Below are 25,963 nucleotides of genomic sequence, written 5' to 3'. Positions count from 1 at the left end.
TCTGTGAAGGAGAACTAATCAACTGTGAGCTCCCCTGTGGATGTGACCTCTGTCAACAAGCTGTTTATGATTCCCAGAATGGATTTAAATGGATACCAGTTCTTCTTCTGCTGTGAGAAGCTGTTGACATGGTTGTAGTTGATTAAAAAAATCCCTATATCTTATAGGAGAGTAAGTGAATCATTGCTTTACTTAGGAGGCCTTCAGATCATCACCTTGCTCTTTGAAAAAAAGCAAAGGACAACAAAACCACCTCTGGGACATGCTGGTGATGCCCACCCAGAGCAGAGTTTCCAAGATTTTCCACTGCTAAGACAGATATCCAGAAGGATTCTCTCTTCCTTGTAGCATAAAGAAAAATAAGAGGCAATAATTTTATTCACAGGGTAAGGCAGGGAATGGATCAAGAGGAGGAAGGCAGGGAAGTTCTTCTTGATGCGTTTCCAAACAGGCTCTTTCACAAGACAGCAGAGGTCAGTGTGCTCGTTAGGAAAGAAGTGGGGAAATGGGAAAGCACTTGGGATATTTCAGTCCTCAGCTGGCAAAAACAGTGTCTTTCTTTCTCCAGAAAGGAATTGCTAATTCAGATTATTTTTTTGTAGTTAAAAACAGTATCTTTGGGCCAGTCATAAATGCAAAATCTGCAATTCAGAAGAATCCTCTGAATTCTCACTGCCATTAACCTCAAGAAGTTATTAAAAGGATATGGGGTTGGAGACTCCACATATCAATTTCTATCACTTGGAGGACTGGAGGATATGTAACAACAGACCCTGGGCAGCTTTTAGTCTTTGCCCCAGAGTACCAAAAAGCTTTTTAATGACAAATGTAATTTGCAAGAGCAGCCCAAGAGAGTTTATTATCATGTATATTTGTCCCTAGAGAGCTGCAGTTATGAGCACGATAAATTTGACACTATTCTCTAAGATACCAGAAAATGTGGTTCCCTGAGTAGCCCTCATGCAGCATCTTTCAGATAACCCTGGTTAAACCTGAGAATGGAAAGAGAGGTGAAAGATTGGGGAACAAATAGAAATCACAATAAGCTTTGTATCCAGTCAAGCAGTTGTTTTCAGTCCTCAGTGCAATCTGTGCTATGTTACCTACCATCCACATTATAAGTTTCTATCCTTTCTTAAAATTTTTAAATCTCTAGCTTTGTTTTGACAGCCGGCATTAAAATTTAATTTTTTCCTACCTCACAAGAAAAGAAAATAATCTGTTCTTTGCTTGGTTGTTCAGCTGCCTATTTTTTTGTCCAAACCCAGCAGGCTGAAGCTGGAACGGGAGAGGGCAGTAAAGGAGTGTCTGAGCACCCGACTGTCAGAGAAAATAGGGTGAGCAGGGATATGGGTATTTAGGAAGCATGTTTTGTTCTCATCAGTGACGAGAGAAGCTCTTAAAACTCCATTTGCTTTTTTGAAACAAATGGTTTTGTATCATAGATACTCTGTAAATTAAATTCAGAATTGTTTAGTGGCTAGAACCTAGAGGATACTATTTATATTGACATGTTTGGTTTATTTACTGTGATAAAGAGAGGATGTTTCTAATGGGGGCTGAAAAAAGCAAGGCAGCAGTTTTTAATTCAGCTGAGGATAAACTGGGATTTTAGAAATGCATTCAGGTATCTTTCCTGAGCTGCATTAAATCAGTTTCATGGCACTGCATCCCTGCATCCAGCTGCATGTTTTGGGCTTTGTGGTGTGGCTGAGCAGGGGGAATGTGCTGAGGCACTGCTTAATCCAGAGGCACTCCAGGCATGTGCCATGGCGTGAGGAGAGACAGCTTTGCCTTCTGACACGGGAAATCAGTTGAGCCTTTTAGTGCAATTCTTTCACAGAACAGCAGTGCTGTAATGTCTCCACAATGATGTGCAGCTCAATGAGCTCATGAATAAGCATCCACTGCTGCTGTGCATCCTGCCAGCCTCATTCCCCCACCTCTCCTGGGAGGAGGCTCCCCCGCTGAGCTTTGCCTTTCTCTGACTCCCCACCAAAACAATCCATGTCTTAGAGGGTGACTCAGATGATTGAAGGCAAAGGAAGAAGGTGATCCTCCAGACAGGAGAAATCCTTCCCTCCTCTCTACAAAAGTATGGAAACACAGCTTTAAAAGCACAAGGCCAGCTCATCAATGGACATAAGAGTTTAGCAGTCTGGCCTTTTGACACAGAAGACATATGGGGCTGGTATAAGACAAATAGGTCAGCTGAGCTACAGCCTGTTATAGTCTTCAGAGATTGTCTCAGGTGTCATAGTCTTCCTAAAGATCCCTTTATTTCTTGAAACAGGGAAGCATTATATTAACATAACAAAAAAGGATGCAATGATCTCCTACTATTGGGTTTGAAGAACCTGTTAGGAAAGACCTGATCATCATTTATGGTAACACAGACCTGTTAGGAGTCACTGTGCCACCTGATGCTGTACAAACAATTGTCAGCACAAGGAAGAGAAACTTCTGCTCCTTAAATCCCTCCTGGCATCCGTGTGCCAAAGGAGTCAGCATGAGGGTTCATCTTAACTCTGCATGTCTCAACCCAGGTGTACCCAGTTGTACCATTTCTGAAGACCCAAACCACAGACACAGGAGACAGTATACATTTGCTGCTTTGTTTATTTTGGAAGGTTTATTACTGTAAGCTGATGGTGGGTCTTTTCTACGCACATAGCTAAATGAAAATATGAAACACAGTAACTGCATGGAAATAAAAAGCAGGCAAAAGAATTTGCTGTGGGGTTTTCATTCTTACTATGTTATTGTTTTGTTTTGTTTTGTTTTTTTAAAAGAGGAGATATAGATAGGAACTCAAAGCAGCAACAAAAAAAAACAATAGTATCAATTTAAAGACTGACCCTAATGACTTTTGTCATTCCTTGAACACTAGTCTGCTTTGCTTTGTGCATCCTTTTAGAAAAAGGGTGACCTAGACTCACTCAGATTTTTTATTTCATTCTTTTTTTTCCTTTTAAGAGACATCCTCTAACAGTCTCCTCCCTTTTTTATCCTAACAATTCTAAAATGTTTACTTCCACACCATTATCTTTTATGGAAGTTAGCAGCTCGGTCATTTGTTATTTTTAGAGCTTTTCAAACAGCAGAAGGTTTCATTGCAGTTTTGCATATCTTTGCTGCCTGCTAATGTTACTTTCCTTTCATTAAATCACTTAGCTCCGTGTGTATATCATAGCATTTTCTCTTTGAGTGAAGTAACTTTCTGTTTCCCTTCTGCTTATGCTCCATACACACTGTCACAGCTCATGCTGGGAATCCAGCTTTATGAGCTGGAGACTCATTCTTGTCTGGTCCTTGATATGCATAAGTCATTGGAGGGCATTTTTGGTTTAGTTTCAGTGACAAGGGATTCTGTTCATGCACTCCAAGGTTACTCTCTAATGCAAATCAAAGCACAGCAAATGGAAATTAGAAGATCAAAATTCCTAATCCAAACTAAAATGGGATTTAGTGCCTATACCATAAAGGTACTTTTGGAAGTGAATCAGAATTACTTGTCACCTTGTCTACATGCATTTTTTAAGGGAACACACGACTGACTTTAAGCATGGTCATGGATGGGTAACTGGAGTGACACCACCAACAAATGTGTCATAGCTTAGCTAGTTAGTTGTGTGATTTTTATTTTATTTGTAATCTTCAGATCTGTTAGATATTCTTGGGCTTGGAGCTTGAGTAGCATAAGTTTTTTGGTATAAAACTTGTTTTGGATAAAGTATTTTCTTATAAAAATAACAGCTGTTATATATATTAGAAATAAACATTGTTGGGGGATGAGCTCTGTAGGAACATTACAAAAGCCTTATCTTTATCTGATTTCTAAAATGTGTAGGCTCAAGCTTTGGTAATCAACAATCTGATCCCAAGCTTTTTTACCAGGTGGATTTATAAGCATGAAAAAATCTGCATGCACAGTGCTGACCTCTTTCCAGCCTACATAGATTTACTGCTAGATATACTGCTCAGTAAACTTCACCTCAAGGGGAGGAAAAAAAAAGCTCAATGGAAGTGATGCAATACAATTTGACAAATTTAAGTTCTTGACTTGAGGAAGCCCTTTAATTTGTTAAAAGCACAAATGGGTTTGTGCTGAGACACTACCAAATAACAGATAATTGCCTGTGCCTGTGTGTTCACCAGCTTTCTACAAGGGATTTCCTCTAGCACTTTTCTACATTACAAAACACACAATTCTTAGTTCTTCCCTTTTTTTTTTTTTTCAGTTAGCCTCTCAGTTGCAAGAGCACTTTTTGAATAACAAATAGAAACTGATGAGACTCATGCTATTACCCAAGGGAGGATGACTGGGTAGACAGCTAGCTTTAAAAAGTCTTCTGCTTCTTTCTAAATGTTTCTGTTTTCCCTGAGGCCATGCCTTGAACATCAGAGCCAGAAGGCAGCATTAAGGCTGGGAGTGGTTGTATACAATGGCATGCCCCTTTTCAGTCTAATGAATGTGTAGAGGGATCATTTCAAGTAGTTTATGGAATTGTGGGTTGTATTGCTATTTCTTTGAAGTAGCTTTTTCACACTGACTTGTGCTAAAATTCATTCTTTCGTCCTTAGGGTGAGGAATCTCCTAGATGACTGTCAGAGCAATTGGCTTAACTCCTTTGATTGGAAGGATATTGCAGTATTGAATTACCAAAGGGATTTCTCTAAAGAAAGGAGAGGAAGGAGAGAAGGAGACTTCGGGAAAGCCGGAGCTGCTTGTGCCAAAGCAGTGACCAAACAGCCTTTACTTGTACTTTGCCAAGAGCTGTCTGATCACACCACACAAGTACCCTTTTCATACCTATAGCTGCAAACTGCTGTGAAAATATGATTAAAATGTGTTCAGTGGTTTTTTTAAGTCTCTGAATAGCTGAACAGTTGTTGCAGTTACTAGAGGGCTAAGGTGAAACCTGGTGGTGAAGATCTAAAGGCTGTCACTTCTGAGAAGTGGCTCCAGCTGTGAAGAAAGTGTGAGTCTCCCTGTTGAGCTTCAGAGTTTATTGGCAAATTAAACTTCAGCCTCTGCTTCAGTGTTGTCTGCAGTATCTTATGGGTAGAACTATGAACTGAAATGATTAAAGCAGTGATTTTATATACCATATACACTGTAGAGAACTTTAATACTAGTGCATTTAATTGGCCTGTCTTTTCTTTCTCTTGGTTACATAATGATAGACTAATCAAAGCAGAAATAATTCCCCCATCATCTTATAATGGAAAGGAAGGAATCTCACCTTTAAAATAAACACCAGAGTTTATTGTAACTATAGTTTCTATGTATTATCATTAGGCTATCTCTCCTAAATGATGCAGAGGGATGCAGGTGTACTCTTCAGAAGAATTTGACCCACTACCTATTTTAGTGTATGTTTATCACTCTGATCTGGTATTAGATGTATGATCCACTGGTTAAATATATTTATTTACTGTCTACCTGTTGAAGTAGGCCAGGTTGAAGCCACTGATGCAAAGGGGCTTCATCAGCTATTCAGGATGCAGCACCAAGTGACCATCTCTGGCTTGCCCTGTGCATTTAAGTTCTCCACCCATACAGCAGGCTGGCATGCCAGTAGTTCTCTTAAGAAAAACAAGTTAAATTTAGTGCTTAGAGATTGAAGGATTTAAAGTATCTGACCACCTATCGTGCTGACATCTATCATAACATTTCTGATTCCTAGCTGAAAATATGCTCAGTGTAAAATACATTTCCAGCATCCAGCATATCTGACTTTTATTAGTACAGCTATAATGCAAATTTCATTGAAGCTCAGTTTTGCTTTAGTGTTTCCCCTGGTGAAGCAAGGGATGAAATGTATTTTCACTAAAAGTAGAGTCTTGCCCATATGGTTAATTTCTTAGAGTATTTTAATAGTTTGTAGAGGTTTTACAGTGAAAATCCTGTTGTAACAAATATGTGGTGTTTGCAGATGGTCTTCTCAGTTTGTGAAGTAAATGCAGTGGCTGTGGAAGCTACACACTGACATTCAGGGGAAAATAAACTCTGATTTTAACACATATAACATTTTAAAAGCAGAGAAACCTAAAGCAGCAGCAGTATTGCAAGTTTCATTATGATTCCCAGCATCGTGGGAGGATCCAGGCTATACAAGTTCAGTCTTTGGCTTTTATTTTGACCAAGCTGGCTTTGGTGTTCTAACTTGCAGTTGTCTATAAAATTAAAAAGGGTCTATCAACTCAGGTCACTCGAAACACAATTCTTTTCTGAATAGGCTCCTGCTAAGATCAGTGGTTGCCTGAAGAAAGACACTTCAGCCACACAGAGATCTCCAGAGCTCTTCTCTACAAGTCAAGGTCTTTGTCTCCCACTTTTCCATTAGCCAAAGGAGTCTTTCTAAAACAGTTTTAAAGTCATATTTGCAGAACAGATTAGTGCAATTTTTGAGACTACTTTATTTGTGTTTAAACAGTGACTAATACTCCTGGAGCTTTTGGTTCTTAAAACTTCTTTCCAGATTCACTGCTAATCTCCTTTTAATGTAGCTCCAATGATGTCACATTCAAATACTGCTTTTTCAGTAACTTTGTGTGGGTTTTTTTCCTCATAAAGATGTAAAAGCAACACTTACATACAATCTAGTAAAAAGATTGTCTGCTAAACCTAATTAATTTCTCCAATGAGAAACCAAGTTCATGATGTTCCTCAACTGCTCAGTCTTCTGAGGTTTCATCTAATAGTGTTCAATGCATCCTCCCTAAGTGTATTCTTTTTGAGCTGGAAGTCTAGCTATATGTCACTGAGTCTTCTGCAAAATCCAAAGAGCTGAAAGGTGCACAAAACCATGAGGGTTTGGACTTTCCAGACTGTATTGCTTATATTTTGCACAGTATTTTTGATTCTGATCATTCCTGCTTTCTCCATCTTGAGGGCAGCAGTTCAGGTTCTGTCCCTGGGGAACTTCTCACGTTGACCAGGATCTCAAGCAGCAGAAAATGCCCAGTCCATCCTGATGTCCTCCTCAATGCTTACTCCCAGGTATTCTTAGGTATACTGCCTCCAATTCCTCTACAATGCTTCATGATAAACCTCAACTATATTAGGTCCTGTATTTCTAGTAATTTCTACATTTATAATCATGCTACTTTTTAATGCTTTTTGTGATTTTTTTTTTGCCCGTTATAGCATTTTAAGGCTCCCTAAAACAAACCTGATAAAATTCCTTCCTTCCTTGCATGACACATAGACTGTTGCTTCCTGACATCTTATTTTACATTCTTGCAGCAGCTGCTCTTGAAACTTCATCAAGAACATCAAGACACATTTGGCCAAAGAAAAGTGTACTCTTCCTCACTCTTCACCCATTTTTCTGTTCTCACCTATTTTTGTCACTTTTTTATAATACAACAAGTTCTCTGATGAACTAGTATTTTTTAGTGACTCCCTTTCTGTAATTCCTTCCATATGTTTATTGTCCTTTGTGAAAAAGTGTGGAGTAAATTATTCCTGCAGAGGTCATGTCATTTTGTTTACATTCTTAGTAAATATGAAGAGTGTGGTTGGAGCCCTTTAGGCATCTGAAGTATGAATGTCTTTTTCCTGAATCTTCTACAAAAACAGGATGCTGAATTTTGTGGAGCTAACCTGGCAAGGAATAGGTTTAATAAAATAAATAGATTGATTGGTAAGTATAGTTGTTTTTTGGGGTTTTTTTTTTTTGTTAAATTACTCTCTAGTTTGACAGCTTACTAAACATTAGAAAAAAAAGGAGAGACTATCTTTCTATAATTCATTTTCCATATGGACTTTATCTTTAGACAAAGTCTCATCATTGCCTGGGTGTCATTAGTAGCCTGCTCCTTTCTGAAGCACGGGGTATAAACCCATGGCACCAGGGCAGTGGATGAGCAGCCTTGGTCTGGGTAAAGCCCAGGAAATGCACCAGGCTCATGGTGTTTTTTGAGAAGGACACATTTTTAGCTGTCTGATCACAGTTAGGAGCTGGGAAGTAACAGATCGCAGCTTGCTGCACTTTAGGAGTGATGGATGGACTGTTCTGTTAGCACTATGTCCTGTGAAAGACTGGAATATGTTTGGCAAGAGCATCCTCAGACATCTTAATGGTGAAAATCCAGCAAGGCTTAGCTGAGCATGTGTGAGTGATGATCTTGCAGAGGTTTACAGCTTGCCCAGACTTTCAGAGGAGCAAGGAAATGCATGTCTCTGGCTGTAGAGCCAGGCAGTTGCTGAATGCCACCTCCCTGTTCTCTGGAGTGCAGGCAGCAGGAGGTGTTTAAAATACACTTTTTAACAGATATATCCCCTGCTTCATCCTTCCCTTCTCAGCTAAGTTTTCTAAATAACAAGGAACTGAAGCCTGCCTTTCCGTGCTACCCAAAAATATGTGATGCAAGTCCTTCCCTGCAAGAATAAATTGCACATCCTACAGAATTCCATGTACACCACAAAACCTCTTGCTTCTCCTGCCTTTTAGTAACATAATACATAACACTAGTTTGAAGTGTTTTCCTCTGCCTGTTTTCCTTTCAGCCTTGACTATTTCATTACTTCACCTCTCACATGACCTTTGACATTTCAATGCAGAAGCATTTTGGTTTATTGGGAAATTTAAAGAACTACACAACTCTTTTCTGATGGCTTTACTATTCCTACCAGGCTTTTCCAATGGTTAGATAACTTACTCAACATATATATTTTGAGAGAAGGAAGGAGAACTGTAATAACTTTCTGTGGGGAGAAATATTTTCCTTTCTATTAGAGACTGATTCCCAGCTCAGAGCAGTTCATCATTAGCAGGTTGTAAACCTCTCAGACAGGCTGTCCCATAGCTATCTACTGAGCCATTTGTCAGGGCAGAAAAATGTGCCTGGTGAAATTGGTCACTGGCAGCTAGACTGAGCAGGCTTTCAAAAAGGCTGCCAGACGTTGCTGCACTTTTAATAGTCAAAATCCTACATTAGCATTTATGGGAACATTTATAGAGAGTTTGAGCAATTGCATGGTTTTTCTCCTTGATGTAATATTAAATCTCTTAAATACAAAAATTGTTCAGAATGATCAGGAGTGTATGTGGAAAGACAGAGCAAGGAGGTGCCTCTCTCACCACTAAATTAGACCCTCCTTCCAAAGCAAATATATTGTGCAAGCTCACTTACAAAGGTATCAAAATCCATCTTGAAACTGCTTTTATTTCCAGATGCATCCAGCTACTTTCACACAAAAGCTCCTTTAGTGGTTGGACACATCAATCTACTTTCTAGCTTACTAATCTTCAATTTTCCTGTTGCTGAGCTGAACAAGCCTCATTTTTTTCAGATAAAAATGCTTTCTTATTTCTGTAGTCATGCTCACATATGCTTTAAGTCTGCTACAGTTTGCCCAGAATTCTTTGTGTTGCAGTTCTACCATTTTTAGGACAGAACTAGCATATCTGTATATTTACAGCCAGTATATTGTCTGATGAGTTTTGCATGTCTCATGCTGTTCTGGTAGCCCAGAGTCATCCCTGAATCAACTAATGCCACCCAGATTCTTTTCTTCCTGTTGTTTTTGATCACAGAGTCCCAGCTGGAGAGATTTTCTATTGTTACCCATGAAGTTGATGGCCCATGTGAGATTTATCTCATTTTGTATTGCTGTATTGGTCTCTTTTGTCTCATTTCTGGTTCTTCAGAACTTATATCTTGTATAATATTTCAGCTCCTGCTGCCTTTAGTAAAACCTCATAGCTTTCTCATCATCACTCCCTAGTTTTTGTGCAAAAATTATCAATAAACACAGTAAGACCAATCCTCAAGGAACATTGCTAAGACTCTGTGTAACCCAGTCCATTGTTGTATCTCCTTCTGCCTGTTCCTTACAACTCTTTTATGAAGTCCCATCTCTTCACTCCAAACTAATTCTCCAGGTGGTAATGTATCAAATGTTTAACTGAAGTCAGAATAATCATCTACCAGACTCCTGTCAGCTGAACACTCAGTTATCTCACACATAAATATGAGTATGGCAAGCTAGGTTATCACCTGCATTTGTCAGCTTTTGTCCTCTTTCCTCATTCATTTTTCACACTTTGTTTTTCTTTTCAAAATCTGGTTGAACTTTGTGCCTCTTTGAAAGGCAAGTGACTTGACTGTTGGTTCCTGTCATTTTTTTTCCTTTTCCCTTACATTTATGTGCTGTATTTGGTGTTCTGCAGTTACTCAGTTATTCAGTCTTCAATTGATCCAAGTGGGTATATGGAGAGAAACAATTTGCAAACAGCTCTGTGGGGGTTGCATGTTTACAGCCACTGTGACTCATATAAAATTTGCTCAACTTACAACTGAAAATATGTTTTTCTAGTGCTATCTCTGCAAAAACGTGCTCAGATTTTTAAGCCAACCCATGTCCATTTAGGCTCCATGCATTGAAGCTTTGTATCCTACTGCTTTTCTGCTTCATTCTGCCATCACTTGTTTCCCTTTGCAAGAGCTGGTTGAGGTAATCTTTGCAAATGCCAGAGCCTGAATTTTGTGGTCAGCACTCTGGAAAAGCTATGAAAAAGACCATGTAAAATAACCTCAAGAAAATTAAGCAATCATTATACATATTAATTGTAATCCAGATCCTCACAAATGGATCTATCATTCACAGGACAAGGTATATTCTAGCTGACATCTCTGTCCTTTTTCCTTTCTGTAGTGTTGGTGGAAGCAGAAAGTAGGACAGTTTATTTATATCTGCAGAGTAAGCGTTTCTGACTTTGCGTGCACCGGGGGCTGACGGTAGCATCTATTCATAGCTGTTTTTTAGATGAACAGCACATGCCTCTTTATGTTTGTCATGGTTCTTTTGGTCTACAGATTAATGCTTTTTCTTTTTTCTTATCTCAGCTTTGTATTGTTTTAGCTTATTCCATGTTTATGATTTGGGCCTTTAGTTAACAGAGGGAATTATTTCACAGTTTGATGTTAGCAGGTGAAACTTTGGAAAGTCTGCTTCTAGTCAGTGGAGACAGTTTGGCCTTTTCCAGGAGATTTTGTGGGATGGAATAATTGGTATGGACTGGGTTTCTGTTTTTAAGATGGCTAATTGTTAGAGATTAATCCCACTTTAGAATACTTTTTAATGGCAAATAATCAACATAAGACTAATGCTAGTGCTATTCTGCAAGAGCAACAAATGGCCTAGTTGAATTTCTGGGAGTGCAGAGAGTTACAATAAGCTGTGACAGCACAATCCAAGACTGGGACACCACATAGAAGCTTAAACATGATATTGCACCTAATGCAGGGCAATATTTGCTTGCTGTGTGCTCTGCTTGGTGACATCTGGGGTGAGTCCCAGATGGGCACAGAACCACTGTGCCCAGAAAATGCAGCACTCCAGTCTTGCAATGGGCAAACCTGGTAGGTTTGGATGAGGTGTCATCCTTGTGAGTCAGTGTTTTTCCTGGGAGCTGAAAATGGTGTCTTGCTGCATTGCAGCAGAGACTGAGCTCAGCCCAGGAGCTTGAGCATGGTGCTGTCTTCTGCCATCTCCCTCTAGCATAAAGATCACTATGTGATGATTTCTAGGCTCTACTTTCCGGTTTAATTCAGTTATATGGGCTGTTCTGCCTCAGTGAAAAGACTAAATGCCTGTGCAAGTAAACAGTGCCATATAGATGCCATACATAATAGCTTGATTTCTAATTTTTTTGTGTAAAAATGAAAATCTGTTTAAGAAAAATAAAGTTAGGTCTCAGATATGAGGAAAATAAGACATTATTGCATTACAGATAATGGAGGCTGTCATGATTTTACATCTGATGTTGGTAAAAACTTAACCAAAATGATCTAGAACATCACCATGACATTAGTCAGGACTGTAAGGTTGCACTGAATTTGCAGTAAGCTACCTGTTTATCTGCTTATTTGACAAAAAAAACCCACCTCATAGTAATAAAGTGCATGGGGAAGCTTTCTCATTAAGTATTTTTCATTGCTTGAAAATGCAAGCACTTTCTTACTCCAGGATGATTCAGTTCCAGGGTGATATTTGCTGCTGCCAAGCCCTATGGCTGGCTGCACATCTCTGTCAGGAGGGGGAAATGATGCACATGGAGGCTGCTCTGGTGGCAGCACTGACAGGACTGAGCTGCTCTACTGTGCATGTCCTCTGTATCTCCCTCTGTGTGTTTGTGGGGGGTCTCCTTAGGAGGAAGAAGGATTGACTGAAGGATGTCCATCAGGCAGGGAAGGGTTTTGGTAGCAGCCTTCTGTTGTTCAGAAGTGTGCTTCCATGTAAACTCAACCCATCAGAATTAGTATTTTCCCTATCTGAAATGAAACATGATTATGGCAGGAGTCTAAAGAGTCTCCTCTCCTCCACAGGCTTCATTACATATCCATGGAAGTGAATCTATGTCTATTGATCATTTGAGTACCTATTGGTTTAGATAAATTATATATTAATATTTCTATCGTAGCTACACAATTTTCATTGTGTGAGCACCCTGCATCTGGCCAGTCCCAGGACAGCAAACAGCATTCACCTGTCACAAACAAACCTCATGACTAAACTTTTGCTGTCAGCCCATCAGACTTGACTGGTTGTTTGCACTTAGTAATGTCTTTGTCTCCTAAACAACAACAACCACCATTAAAAAAACCCAGTTAATTCTGAAATTGCGTGTCTTCTTTCAATTTTAGGCAGGCACAATTCAAAGCAAAAAATCCCCATTCTTCTGCCACATACTTGGAACATAAGTCAAGTTATTCTTATTTTTGGCCACAATAAATAAGCAGGTGTTGAAACTTGACTACAAGATGACTAGTGTTTTTCATTATTTCTTTTTCCTGAAAACATGAACAATTTATACTAAATGGAAATGACTACAGATCTCAGGCATTTTCTGTCAGTTACTTGTTTCTTCAAACCTCTGTTTAAAGCTGTGTTTTCACTAATTCACCCATTTTCAGTTGGTTTTAAAGACAAAATATGCTATTTCTTGTGTGCTTAAGAAACGTTTTAGACCAACTCCACAAGCCATTCCATTGTTTGTTAATAAAAATAGTAAATTAATTCTGAATTTTACCAATGGGTAATTCAACAAGGCATTTAACCACTGTCCTAACTCCATCCTATCACACCTTCTGAGTTGAATGTGTATTTGCATTTTCTGTTAAACTGAGACCTCTGCTAGCATCTATTTTTTATGTATTGCACACATTATGAATTATTGTCTGTTTTATGAATATGGTTTCATTCAACTTAATACTCTAGATACTCCTACATGCACTTGAGGCTTGTACTGCTGATCACTTTCTTCATTGACTGATACTTGCCATCTGCATTACAGTGTGGTTACTAATTAACAGACAAGAAGAGGAATAAAATGAGCATTGATTGTATAACTTTGTATTATTCATAGTTGGGGATCTGCTGAGTCTGAGGGCAGCTGCAGCCCTCATGTACTCAGAGGAAGGAGTGGCTTGGCACATGGTTGTGTTGTTTCTTCTTTGAGAAAAAATAGCATTGCGTTGGTCCATCTTCCCATAGTAGGTTTCCTTTTCTTCTCTTCAGATCCTTTCCACAGTCTCACTTATTTAATTTTACTTTTCATCCACAGCATGCTTCATTCTGCCTGTCTTGTCTCTTGTATAAAGTAGTTTCAAGTTAAAAACTAACAGAAAGTGGGATAATTCATGCAGTGCTTTCTTTATAACTTACATTTTATATTGCTTTATTCCTGTTCTTCCCAGGCTCTTTACTTGCTTGCTTTTTCTTGTTCATGTGCAGACTGTAAAATGTTTGGACTGGGCTGTGTATTTATGATCTCTGCAAAGGGCAGTGCAGTTTCAATGGGTTATGAGTGTAGATGAACATAGGAGGACTTTTAAATAATTTATACTTCCATAAAGCTAAAAAAGTGTTCTGTGAAGGTACTATTTATAGGATATTATCCTCAATCAGATGTGACATATTCCCAAAACAAGAAGAGTTATCTTTTGAAACAGTACTACAGCAACTATTTCAAATAAAATCGTTTTACAGCAGGTGATGAGAAATACAAACAACCATTTAAACCAAAGCTGAAGAGAGAAATAGGCGAAGACCTCTCCTGTTTTTTTTCTGACTCCAAATGCAATATGGAGTCAGAAAAAGTATTTCCATGAGGTTTATGAAGAACAAATGGTTCTGCAAAATATGGTTTTCCTAATCCTATCAGAGACATAATGCTTATCCCAAATAACATAATCACCTATACTGTAGGCTAAGTTATCATTTACCTTTTCACCTAAATGTAAAGCATTTTAGTATCAAACTCTGCTAGGTAGCAGATAATACATGTTGCTTTTATACTAAAATTAGATTGTTCGTGATTCATAGCTTCAAAAATTGACTCATGCTTCCTAAGCCCAGATGTACAACGCTGTGTTATCTGTACCAACAGGGGCAGTTTTTCTCTGTGTATTCTCTAGAGAAAGACCTGAAACACAGTAACTTCATACTAGGTCATTTATTCAGTAGATCAAGCACAGTACCAGAGGCAGGAGTTTGTCTCCAGAGGGTCTGTTTTATGCACAGCATGCCATATGGTTGAGCTGGTAACAGAGTAGATGCTGTGCATGGATTAAACCACATGGGCTCCTTACCATGATCTCTGTTCATCGTGATGGAAGGGATTGGGAGGGCTGTGCTTCAGTATAACTTCTCATCTGTTCACAGAATAGGAACATCTATGCCCTGTGTTCACCCCTGGTGTGTGTGACCAGCTGCAGGACTCATGCATGGCTTCTTTGCAGCTCTCCTACAGCCTCAGCTCCTTGCTGGAGGCACCTCCCAGCAAGGCTGGGACACCAGAGGGAATGTAGTCTGTTCTTTGTGTGCACAGCACCACTGATGGTGGCAGGATGAGTGTGAATGCAGAAATTTTCAGTGTTCCAGTTCTTAGTCCTTTTGTCTTTAGTCATGTGTGACTTGCAATGTGGCAAGTTGCCATTAAAGTGGAATTTCTGATTTCAGTGAGGAGAATTGTGGCTGTTGCTTTCAGGATTACGTGTTTAAAAGGTGTTTTTTAATGTTATGCAGTTAAACTATTTACCATAAATATTTCTGGCTTTTCTCTGGAAGTTGTTATACTTCAATTATCCTCACTTACAGGATGAAAGAAGAGTTGTTCTGCGCTAACCCTGTTTTACCCCCATGTTCCACCTCAGTGTCCAAAGCATTAATGTCCATCTTCAGGAGAAGCAACATCAGGAACAAAGAAAAAAAGTATAATATGGTCCTTGCCCAGTACAATCTCTGGTCTCCAGCAGAGACACAATTTCTCTGCTTTTCAGCATTGTAAACAGCTTCACACACCCTAGTCAGATTTTGGCTACATCTACAGAGGCACAGCATGTCATGGTTCTTGCACTACTGATTGAAAGACAAGAGAAGGGCTTGTGCAATCTGCCAGGTAGAAAATTGTTCCCTCTAATGACCTGGCAGGTCCTTGATAGTATAGAAAAAAGGGAAGCCTTCTTTCTTCCTCCTGACACCTGTAGCCCCTGGGAGACAAGCCACTTGACTTCTGAGCACAGTTGTGCTCAGCAGGCTGCAGTGAGTTAGAACTCCCTCAGCAAATCTGCTCTGAACTGAGCCTGGAATTAGATTTTTATTTGGGCAGTAGCAGTATCTGATGTAGCTGTCTATGTCTAAATTGCAATTATTCTCATCTATCATTTTTTTCTGTCCTTAAACATTGCCACTGAATGCAGCCTAGGTGCCCATTGTCAGTTTTCAGATGGCTTTTCATCTGTGCTATAGTATACTGGGTGAAGAGACCTTTTGGAAAAGATAATTATACATAATATTAGAATGTGATTCTTTTTGTCTTTCTGTTAAAAATACTGGGTTTGTTATGTTTCTATACATTTACATTATTGTATAAAGCTGCCTACACTGGTTTAGGGTTGCTGTTAGTCCTGTGATCTTGGCTCAGAACTTAAACTCAGGAAGAAAATGTCTCTTGGACATTTAACCATTATCATCATTCTTAGGTCCATGAGTTAAAACAATTTCCTGCATTTTTACAAATTCTAGATATGGCCATTGTTTTCAGGAGGAAGCATTTTCCAATTATGTCAATCTGCAAGCCTGATTTGGCAGTTTGAGGAATACACAAACAAATTGGACTGTGAATGCAAAAAACAGTGATTGTATTCATTTTCATTGTCCAAGAAAAAAATATGGAAAAAATCAAATAAAAATACTGAAATACTTATTTTACTTTGTTATTGCTTTGAAAGTATGATTCATTTAAATCAAAGTAAAGAAGAAAAGTGGGGTTTTTTTTTAAATAAGGACATTAACAGATCTTGCCATGTTTTCTGGATGTGGCCCTCTGAATACAAGTGGATAAAGCATCTAGACTCCCATGTGTGCATGGACTTGGTCCTTGCCACAGTGCAGCCACCGGTCAAGAAGAGGGTATCTGAGAATAATTTGCAAAAGACTGAGCAAGGACTTTTGATCATGTGGGTCCTGGGCTGGTATGTTCATATAGCTTTATACTGTTTAGCAAAACCTGGAGTTTTACTGAGTTCTTGCAAGAACATTATTGGGAGGCCTTATTGGACTCACAGAGCATTTACCATAGCTTTATTAGCATCTGTGTTTTTTTAATTAAGATATGGGCAGCTTGAGGGAGCAACTGAATGGTTCCCTAATGAATTTGTTCCATTAATTTCCTTCAGAAAGTACATCTGAGCCTAAATTAAATTTCTCTTGCAATTAATTCATGTAATTTATTGTAGTAAATTCTGTAGTTTTTCCCTGTAATTGTTCATTGAATTGACAAGTTTAATCTCATGTAACATAAGAACCAGCAGTACCAAGCTTGCTGTGCTTCATAAAAGTTGATATTACTTGTGCTGTTCGATTTTGGCAAGAAGGCAATAAAATATTCCTGTAGAATAGAAACCTCCAAATGACAAATATTAAGGCCAAAATTTAAAAAAAAAAAATTACTCTCATAAGGTAGCTCTTAAATCCATATTTAATCACACAGGTAAGTGGCCAGATTTTTACATGTACAGCTTTAGAGCTTGAGATCCAGCAAAGTGCTTATCCACAGGGGCTGTGTGTCCCTTGTACACCAAAGAGCAGTTTGCAGAAGAGGGTTCAAAGACTAGGTGCCAAAAGCAACCTTTCTAAGCACAGTGCTCCTCAGGGAATACCAGAGCTTGCAGGATGTGTCCCTATGTAATAAAGATCAGACAATGTGCTGAAATGCCCTTGGAGGTATTCATGTGCAATCCCTGAATGCTCTGCACTGCTAAAGTGTGGATGCATATTTAGAAGCTGAGACAGAGATATAGGATTCTAAATTTAGTTAACTCTTTTAAAAAGCATCCTGGGCTTTTCTTTCAAGTGGGAGATGTTTGTTATGACGAGAATAAAACTACAAATTGCATCTTTGTCATTCACAATGCTGGCTTCCATGGTTTCCTTGGAAGTTGGTCAGATGCACTCTCCTGTCATAGACACCAGATCCATACCATCACTTGCATTGCATGGTGCTGGAGACTACCCCAAAACACATAATTCTCTATGTGCCAATCAGATCATAAATTAAATTTCTAGAAACACAGAGCCTTTATTTTTTATATTGTGTGCATTTTTCCTCCCTTTTCTAATGTTTTTCCCAAATGCTGCTGTTCTGTGCTTTCCTCCTGCTCTCTCTCTCTTTTCTGCCTTATAGCATTTGCAGTCCAAAATGTGGTTTGTATCATAAGGAGCATGGCCAGCAGGTTGAAGAAGGTGATTCTCCCCTTCTGCACTGCCCTTGTGGGACCCCTCCTGGAGTGCTGCATCCAGCTCTGGGATCCCCAACAAAAGAAGGATATGGAACTGTTGAAACAAGTCCTTAGGAGGTCCACAAAGTTGATAAGGGGACTGGGCCACCTCCCCTGACTGTGAAGACAGGCTGAGAAAGCTGGAGATGTTCAGCCTGAAGAGAAGGTTGTGTGGTGACCTCACAGCAACCTTCCAGAATCTGAAGAGGGCCTACAAGGAAGCCAGAGAAGAGTTCTTTGTCAGGAACTGTAGTGATAGGACAGAAAGCAGCAGGAACAAACTGAAAGAGGAGAAATTTGGGTTAGACATTAAGAAGAAATGTTTTACTGTGAGCATGGTTAGACACTGGAACAGGTTGGCCATGCATGTTGTGGGTGCCCCACCTCCAACAGTGTTCAAGGACAGGATGGATAAGGTCTTGTACAACCTGGTCTAGTGAGGGCAGTTGAAACTAGGTGATCTTTAAAAATCTCAATTTTCAACCCCTTAGCATTCTATGATTCTGTGATTTAGTGCTGTATGGACTGACAGAAAGGTCATGTCCAGGACTGGGAATTCCAAAATTGCCAATCTGGCAGTGTTGCTAAACTCTTGGACACCTTGGAAGACTTTGGGTCTGTTCACTTCTGGTGCAAAAATAACTTGCCCTTCATGGGGTTGGAGTGATTTTGCAGCTGTGGGGTCCAAGCTGTGACTCCCAAAGCCACAAAGGGCTGAGGCATGACTGGGGCAAGGAGCCACCCCAGAAGATGGAGGGAAGAGGGAGGCTGAGAAAAGGGATTGAACTGGGATGATACCTTAGAAATCTGATATGATTGCTGGTAGGAGATGGGAAAAGAGCATCCCAAGGCTGTGGGTAGGGACAGGTTATCTGTGTAGGTCTGTGCCTGCCCTTGCCCAGCTGATGAGCTCCTTCCACTCTCTGCTGGCAGCACCAACACACTGCTTTGCCAAATGGTCATGTTATTTTTTTTATGATGTGGTGATGACGCCAGCAGCACAGACCTGGCTGTCCATCCAGCACCACACATGCTCTGGCTGGGGATGCAGAGGACAGAGCAAGCACAGAGCAGGACCCTCTCCAAGCCTCAGGAATGGATGTACTGCAGGGAAGCTGTCACAGGCACCACTGTGTCTGTCCCTCCTGGACACTCTCTTCTCAAGAGCTGTAGAACACATCTTTCCTCTGAAATTCCTCAAACTAAAATGGAATCAATTACAATTTTTCACCTTCTGCTGATGTAACTATAGGGAAATGGCAGATTTCTTGTGTTCTGGCCTATCCTTTCTTGTCTCAGCAGCTTCACTTTTTAGATGCACCAGAGAGCATCAGACAATTCAGTACAAATCAGATTAAAGAATAAAGATTCAAATGCATGGCAGAATCTGTAGGGAAGAAAAGTGACAGGAGAATTATACAAATTACATCCTAGTTTTGGGGTTTACACTTTTTTTTACCCTGCAAAAACCATAAATTATCTGTTTCACTGTACACATTTGTACCTACTTTTGCATAAAGTCTTAATGCACAAATACACCAAAACTATTGTAAAGCATATGTCTTTGGCTATGCATATGTAGGTCCTTAGATTTATCTGCTAGAAAAATAAGGGCCCCCATTGCTATGCTATCACCTAAAGTATAAAAACAGTTTTTAATTAATTTAATATCATAGTGCTTTATTTTGAGTTCTGTCCTTCAAGGAACCCTTTATCTCTCTTTCTTCTGTCTTTTGCTGACAGGCATATTAACTCTGCATATCTAGAAAATAATGAAATCCTGCATAATGAAATCCTGATGCTGGATTTTCTCTCCCTCAAAGTGCAAGTTTTCTGTTTTAGCCCATGATTCAATTTGTGCCTCTGAAATGGCTTGGTTATTCTGCTGGCTCTGTTCCAGGGTTTGCAGGGTTTACATTGGTTTATTTCTGTAAAAGGGCTATAGAGAGAGCCTAAGGTTGAGAGAGCTGAAGTTAATACCAATAAAACAGAGTGGAGTGGTAAACTTTCAACTTTCCTAAACTTTTTACTTTGTAGGAATCATAGGCCTAGTAATTTCTCTGAATTATCAAAGTCCTTCACAAAATGCTGGTAATTATCATATTGCTTTAGAGAAAGAACATATTTGTTTATAATGGCTTTATGTGTACCAAAAAAGACTAAGCACATAAAAGGTTTCCTGAAACTCAGGTCTGAAAATCTTATTTGTTACATTTTTGGAGGTACAGAAATGATAATCAATCACACACTGCTCTATAATTACAGGTCTCATGGGTTCACAGTGCCCAAGTCCTTTTCTTTTCCTTCCAGCTTCAGAAACCAGTGTAAATGCAGCTCCTGTGTGGTTCCTGGGTCACCCAGTACTGTAGAAAAAGCATCTCCATTCCTTCTCCTTTTTTCAAATTTCTTGCAGATGTGTTGCTTAAGAGGAGGTACTTTGTCTCATGAAAAAGTTCAAAAGTCTCATCCTGGTAGGCACTGAATGCAGCTCCTGACAGACTAATTTTCCTCAAATTTGGCACAGGTGGATTGGAGAAGAACAGAAGCAGTATTAGTGAGGATGGGCACCACTTACTGCAGAACTAGGTTGTGTTCTTTAAAATCTTGAGTCCTCTGCAGGTTAGTGGTGATTTTCTTTTCCTTCACAACTGAGCTTCTTCAAGTCCAACAGGAAATCCCCAAATTTTATTTAAATGCCTTTTCCCACTTATAATAGGGCTTGGGATTCAAAAGAATTCGTTCAGCATGCTCTCCAAGTGGCATTTAACTTCCCAAGAAAAAAACAGTAACAGGAAGTTTTGTTTTAATTAGTACATGAGCTGTACAGCAGCTAATGTATTCCACCTCTTCACTGTTGGAAAAGGAGCAGATTTCTTGGTAGTGTGGAGGGAGCAGAGGGATTGTGTTCTGCTCTCCATATGCTGCAGAGCCCCATTCACAGGCAAGGTGTGAAGGGAAGGCGATTTGTAGCTGCCTGGCACTTGTAAAGAACAAGGTTCTGTTGTTGTCCAGGCTGGAAAGGAACCTGGCTCCCCTTTATAACCCTAGTGCAGTGTAACAGGTAGACAGCACCTTCAGAGATTTTAATTTCAACAAAAAGAGATTGTAAAAAAAACTTATTTTTTCATTTACGTTTAAAAAAGAAGTACTGGATGTCAGGCTGGAAATAGATATCCTTGGTTTCCTCAGACATGATATTTCTTGATGGAAAGTCCCAAGGTGTAAGAACTTAAATGAGGGATGCGGAACTCCAGGCAGGCTCTTGTAAATGCTTTTTATTGTATCGAAATGATGCAGCAGTTCACGGGTCATGGGTGACAAGAGCCCAGCCCACAGCCTTTTCAGCCAGGGCTGTGGTTTGTCTGAAAGCTTCTTCTAGTTCTGGTTACAGTGTATTATTTACTTTTCATTACAGAGCATCTTATGTGACAAGCAATCAATACCTTTACTATTACCTATAGCCTATCATAACTACTAACATTACCATATTCATGTTACAATTTCCCTATCACAAAAAGTTAGTCTGTTATAGTTCAAGCTAGAAGTTGATTTTTAGTTTTCTTGCAGTGGAAAATTCTTAGATCTTTTCTCTCCTTGCAACATGGCATTTTTGTTTGTCTGTGAAAGCCTTTTTGCTTGGTAAAAGCATCTTTTGTTTGAGATGAATTTGTCCTTTGCTCAAAGCCACAAAAGCCCCTTCCAACTCACCTGCTTTGTCTTCTTAGTTACCCGTAAGACTGGCTCAGCAATTCTTTTCTTCTATATCAAAACATGCTATCATTTCTATTCCTTCTTCAAATTCTTCATTCAAAGATCTTTCTGTTATGAATACATATCTGTAAGACCTTCCTGTCAAATCCTTATCCTTCCCAACACCAAGGAAGTCACATTTTAGAGAAACTTTGAAAGTACACCTCCTTTCCCTCTCTTGGGCCAGTCAAACAGCCAGACTGGATCTTCAACTCCCAGTGCCATCTTGGGGTCCCAAACTGGGTCAGCACAGCCTCTGACATGGAGACTGGAAATGGACATTGGCCCCTCCCTGCTCCAGTGCTCCTTGAGATACACTTTTGGTTTTGCCAGGAGGCACGGCTGAACACAGCCCAGGGCACCAATGCTCCCACACCTCTCCTCAACACATGATATTCAGACAAATGGAAGCTCAGTGTCTAATCACCATCTCGTAGGAATAGTTTCAGAACCCTGTATGTATTTATATTGTATCTAACTTTTACTGTGTGGAAGGCAAATATATAAAAGTATTTCAGATTCACTATCAAATATTCCCTGTACTTTTGAACTTACCACCTTTTTAATTTTTTGTACATAAGGATTCTGTCCTTTGTCAGTTGCAGAGGAAAGTTTGTTCAGGGACCTCCTACCCAAAAATCCAGGTGCCTTGTTGACAGTCTGGATGCCTGTTTTCAGTGCCAGGATCCATGGGTGCAGCACAGTGCAAGCTGAGCCTGCAGGGACACCCTGCCCTCTCAGCAGGATTCTGTATAGGCACAGAGGCTTGCTGGTGCAGGATTGGTTTCTGAACTGGAGGATGTACAAACAAGCCACTACAGCAGCATCCCTGGAGAAAACAATAGCAAAGGGCAGGAGTGAGTGTGTTGGTGCGAGCATGTGGCAAGAAGGGTTATTTTGTGATGGATTTTCAGGCACAGAGATGAAGAGTCAAGCAGGAAGAGAGGCAGGCAAAGATGTCAAGAGGAGTAGAACTGTGTTGACAAGGCAGTAAGAATATCAGGTGACCCACTTACCTCTCACTTGGCTAATTCTCATCAGCAATGGAGCTGAGAAGGCATTTCTTTCAATTGCTTCTGCTCAGTATAGGTCCTGTGGTGAGGGGAATGGAGCCAAGACTAAGGATTTCTTTTTTTCCAAGACACTGTCTGGCCACCCAGAGGGACATTTTAGGTGGTCCTGTAATTGGAATTTAGCCTTAGTGGAAGATAAGCATTATATCTTAGCAGAAGTGAATTGGAAAAATGCATTAGAAGTAATAACTCTGACATTTTGAGGGATAAAAACTTTTTTTTTTTTTTTCATTATGCAGCTCTTTCCAAGGCCTGTCTGACATTTCTGCTGTATTTAGAACAGACTCTTCCATTTCTCTTGTCACAAAGGTAGGAAATGTATTTGGAGTCAGCAGGCTGCCAGCCAGGGAGGAGCAGTTCCCTTCTTCATGGCTGTTTACCGAGGCAGACCAGCAAAGCAGCTGGCTCCTTTCCACCTAACAGGGGGCTCTCCCTTGGGGTCTGCTGGCATGGAACCTTCTGTTTGCTGTGAAGAGCAAAACATGCTCTGTGCTGGTGAAAATGCTGTGTGATTGAGGTTACAAGTAGAGACACCTTTTGCTGTCCTGAACTTTTGCCTTCTTGCTTTTTTGCAGAGACTCGTGCCATGCTGAAGACATGCTGTCTAACGAACCCCTGAGTTTCTAGAATATAGTACAATGAAAATAATTTTAAATTTCCTCCCAGTTACTCTTTTCCTACAGTTTATTATCAAAACACATGAACATTTTTAACTTACTCAGCTGTGTGTTTCTTTATTTTTCAGGCTGTGACTCGTCACTGAACCTGACATCTCAGAAAGCCACAGGTGCAGTGGACGGTATCTTTCGCTGCCTCAGGGATATTGCCAGAGTCCGAATGCACATGAAACAGTTTCATTCCATACATAATCCAGGCAGCAACACCCATCAGGCAAGTGTAACTTTCTTTTCCCTGTGTTTGTTATTTCCCTAGCATGCTGTCAAAGTTACAGCACTCATTTTGTGGATGTGCTAATCCTATACATATTCTGCCCATGAAGAGGATTCTTAAGCATAGATTTTACAATTGACCTAGTCAGCAAAAACTTCCTCAAGTCCTTTATCCAGACTCAGGTATATACATTACAATGGCAGCTCTGAGGAAGAAATTTGGGCTTTGCTCTGCAGCACTGTGGAATGATGTGAATGCCTGTGAAAGGCAGAGCTGAGTCAAGATGGCTCTTGACTTAGACTGCTTAAGGCAGAGTGAAGCAGGATGTCTGCATCCATACAGCAACTATGTTCTTCTTGTATTTTCTCTTCCATCCCTGTAAGCATGAGAGACAAACCTGCTAGTAAATAGGTGACAAATGCAGCTTCTATTTCTGAAATAGGAGCACACGGTCTACAATACTGCTTTAGGTCATCAGGACTAATAGGCAGTGGTTTTTCTTTCTCTCCTGTCTCCCCTGAAGACCTTTTCTAGTTAAAAATGGAGTTTTACAGCAGAAAGCAGTGATTTAGAGAGATATCATAAAACATGATTCTAGTCTTGAGCCAGAAAAAAATCCTTCCAAACTCCTAACAGTGCTGTAGACCAGCAAAGGGATGTAGTTCAAATTAAGCATTGCTTTGTAAGAACATGAGTGTTGGAAAATGTCACTGGAAATGTATGGTGAAGAAAATCTGTTCCTGAAGTCTTCTAGCAGTTTGGACTAGTCTGATGTCCAAAATGGGGAAAATTCTTAAACATTTAATACAGTTCAGTGCAGGGGCATTGAGATGATAAGAAAAGTTTCCTGGAAGTGTAATTAGCATCAGTATGTCTTTTGGATGTAATCTACTTTGCTAGCTTGGGGATAAGTGCTGGAACACAGCAAGGGATATGTTAACACCTTGCAGCCCCTTAATCTAGCCATGCAAGGGATCTAGTTTCTTAAGCAGGACAAACCTTCTGCTGAGGGAAGTCCAGGAGATTTATAATAGTAGAAATAAGCAGGCAGTATGCCCATGATACTTACAGCTGTCTAGAAATGGGCTTCTCTTTTGACTGGTAGGTGGTGTGTGTTCAGTTAGCTTCTCAGAAGAAGTGGTGACCACACTTATCACCAAACCTGCTCTGTGCCATGAGAATGGGTTTAGCTTTTACATTTTCACTTTGTCTGTTAAAAGCTGGGAAGCCTCCATTTCTTCTAAAGATTCATAAAAATGTTTCTATGGATAGGTAGCTGGGAATTGGATAGCCCCTATTTTTTGTAGCATTGTAATTTATATATCTTACATAAAATGACAAATGTTTTCATCATGTTTTCAAACTAGTTCATGTAGTGACCATGCAAGAACAGAATTTTACCTATTAAAACTACTTTCATCTTGATATAGGTATATTTCTGCCTTTCTCTTTCCCTTCCTCTATTCCTTCTTCCATCCCTCACTCTTCTCCTTCTCTCTCCTTCTCTCTCTGTTTTTCTCTCTTCTCTCCTTTATAATCTTGTGTGGTTTTGAACAGCTATTTTAAACCAATTTTTGCCTGCCAAAATTTAAAGTTGATAAAAGTTTCATTATGTGAGATAGAAACCAATGCAGCTGGGGATTGTACAGAAAAAAACCCTAAATATACAGTAGATTAATTTCAAGTCATAAAATATTCTTAAAAATATTTGAAACCATTATACTTTAAAAAGGTAGGTAATCATACTATCTGTATTTTAGCATGTGTGTAATCTGACTGGGTTATTTTGAAGGGCATTGAGTTATGGTGCTGAAAATTCAGACATGCAAAATCATAGCACATTTTTTATGTCTTTTGAGTACATAGTTTTGTCTGAGTGATATTTTTCATTTCAGGCAGATGATCTTTTTCCTTTAATTTTGTGGAGTAATCCTCTCTGTTAAATTGTGATTTGATCTCTGCTCCAAAAATATTTCATTCCTAATGTTTTTCTGTTCCTCATCTGTGAAGATATTAAACAGATTTTATAAATAGGACTTCATGCCTGCATGTGTATTTTCAAACAGTTGTTTATTGCGTGACTAGATTTGACAGAAATCTTGACATGTTCTAAAAGATCCTGTAGCTCATGTCTGCTGTAATTTGCTTTGTTGGCTCAACTAAAAATTATGCACATGTTGTGAGAAGAACTAGATGAGTTGTATAAATCTTTCTTGACAGGATTGTATTAAAAAACTGTAAGCTTTGTTTCTCACTCTAAAGTGTTGGATGAAAAACATTTCTTTAATAGCTCCAGAAAATTTTAGTTTCAAGCCAAGTGGTTTGTGTTTTATTTTCCATCCATTTTTACTATTATCTTGCAAGATGTCTCTTGTAGATATCATCTTTGCAAAATTAATGATGTTATGCTTAATTTCCCAAGTAATCTAAGGAATAATATATACCTGTGGTAG

At 39.5% G+C, this 25,963-nt stretch overlaps 1 protein-coding gene across 1 annotated transcript in view; it reads left to right on the top strand.

Moving 5' to 3' along the window:
• Nucleotides 1–25,963, top strand: part of SCFD2 (sec1 family domain containing 2) — a 187,687-nt gene that overhangs the window by 149,901 nt on the left and 11,823 nt on the right. Inside the window, exon 6 of the mRNA XM_079306142.1 lies at nt 23,365–23,510. Coding sequence (XP_079162268.1) covers nt 23,365–23,510 — 146 coding nt within the window. The remainder of the gene's footprint in view (nt 1–23,364; nt 23,511–25,963) is intronic.

Source organism: Erithacus rubecula (assembly GCF_903797595.1).
Source record: "Erithacus rubecula genome assembly, chromosome: 5".
NCBI lineage: Eukaryota > Metazoa > Chordata > Aves > Passeriformes > Muscicapidae > Erithacus > Erithacus rubecula.
This window is presented reverse-complemented; position numbering and strand designations above follow the sequence as displayed.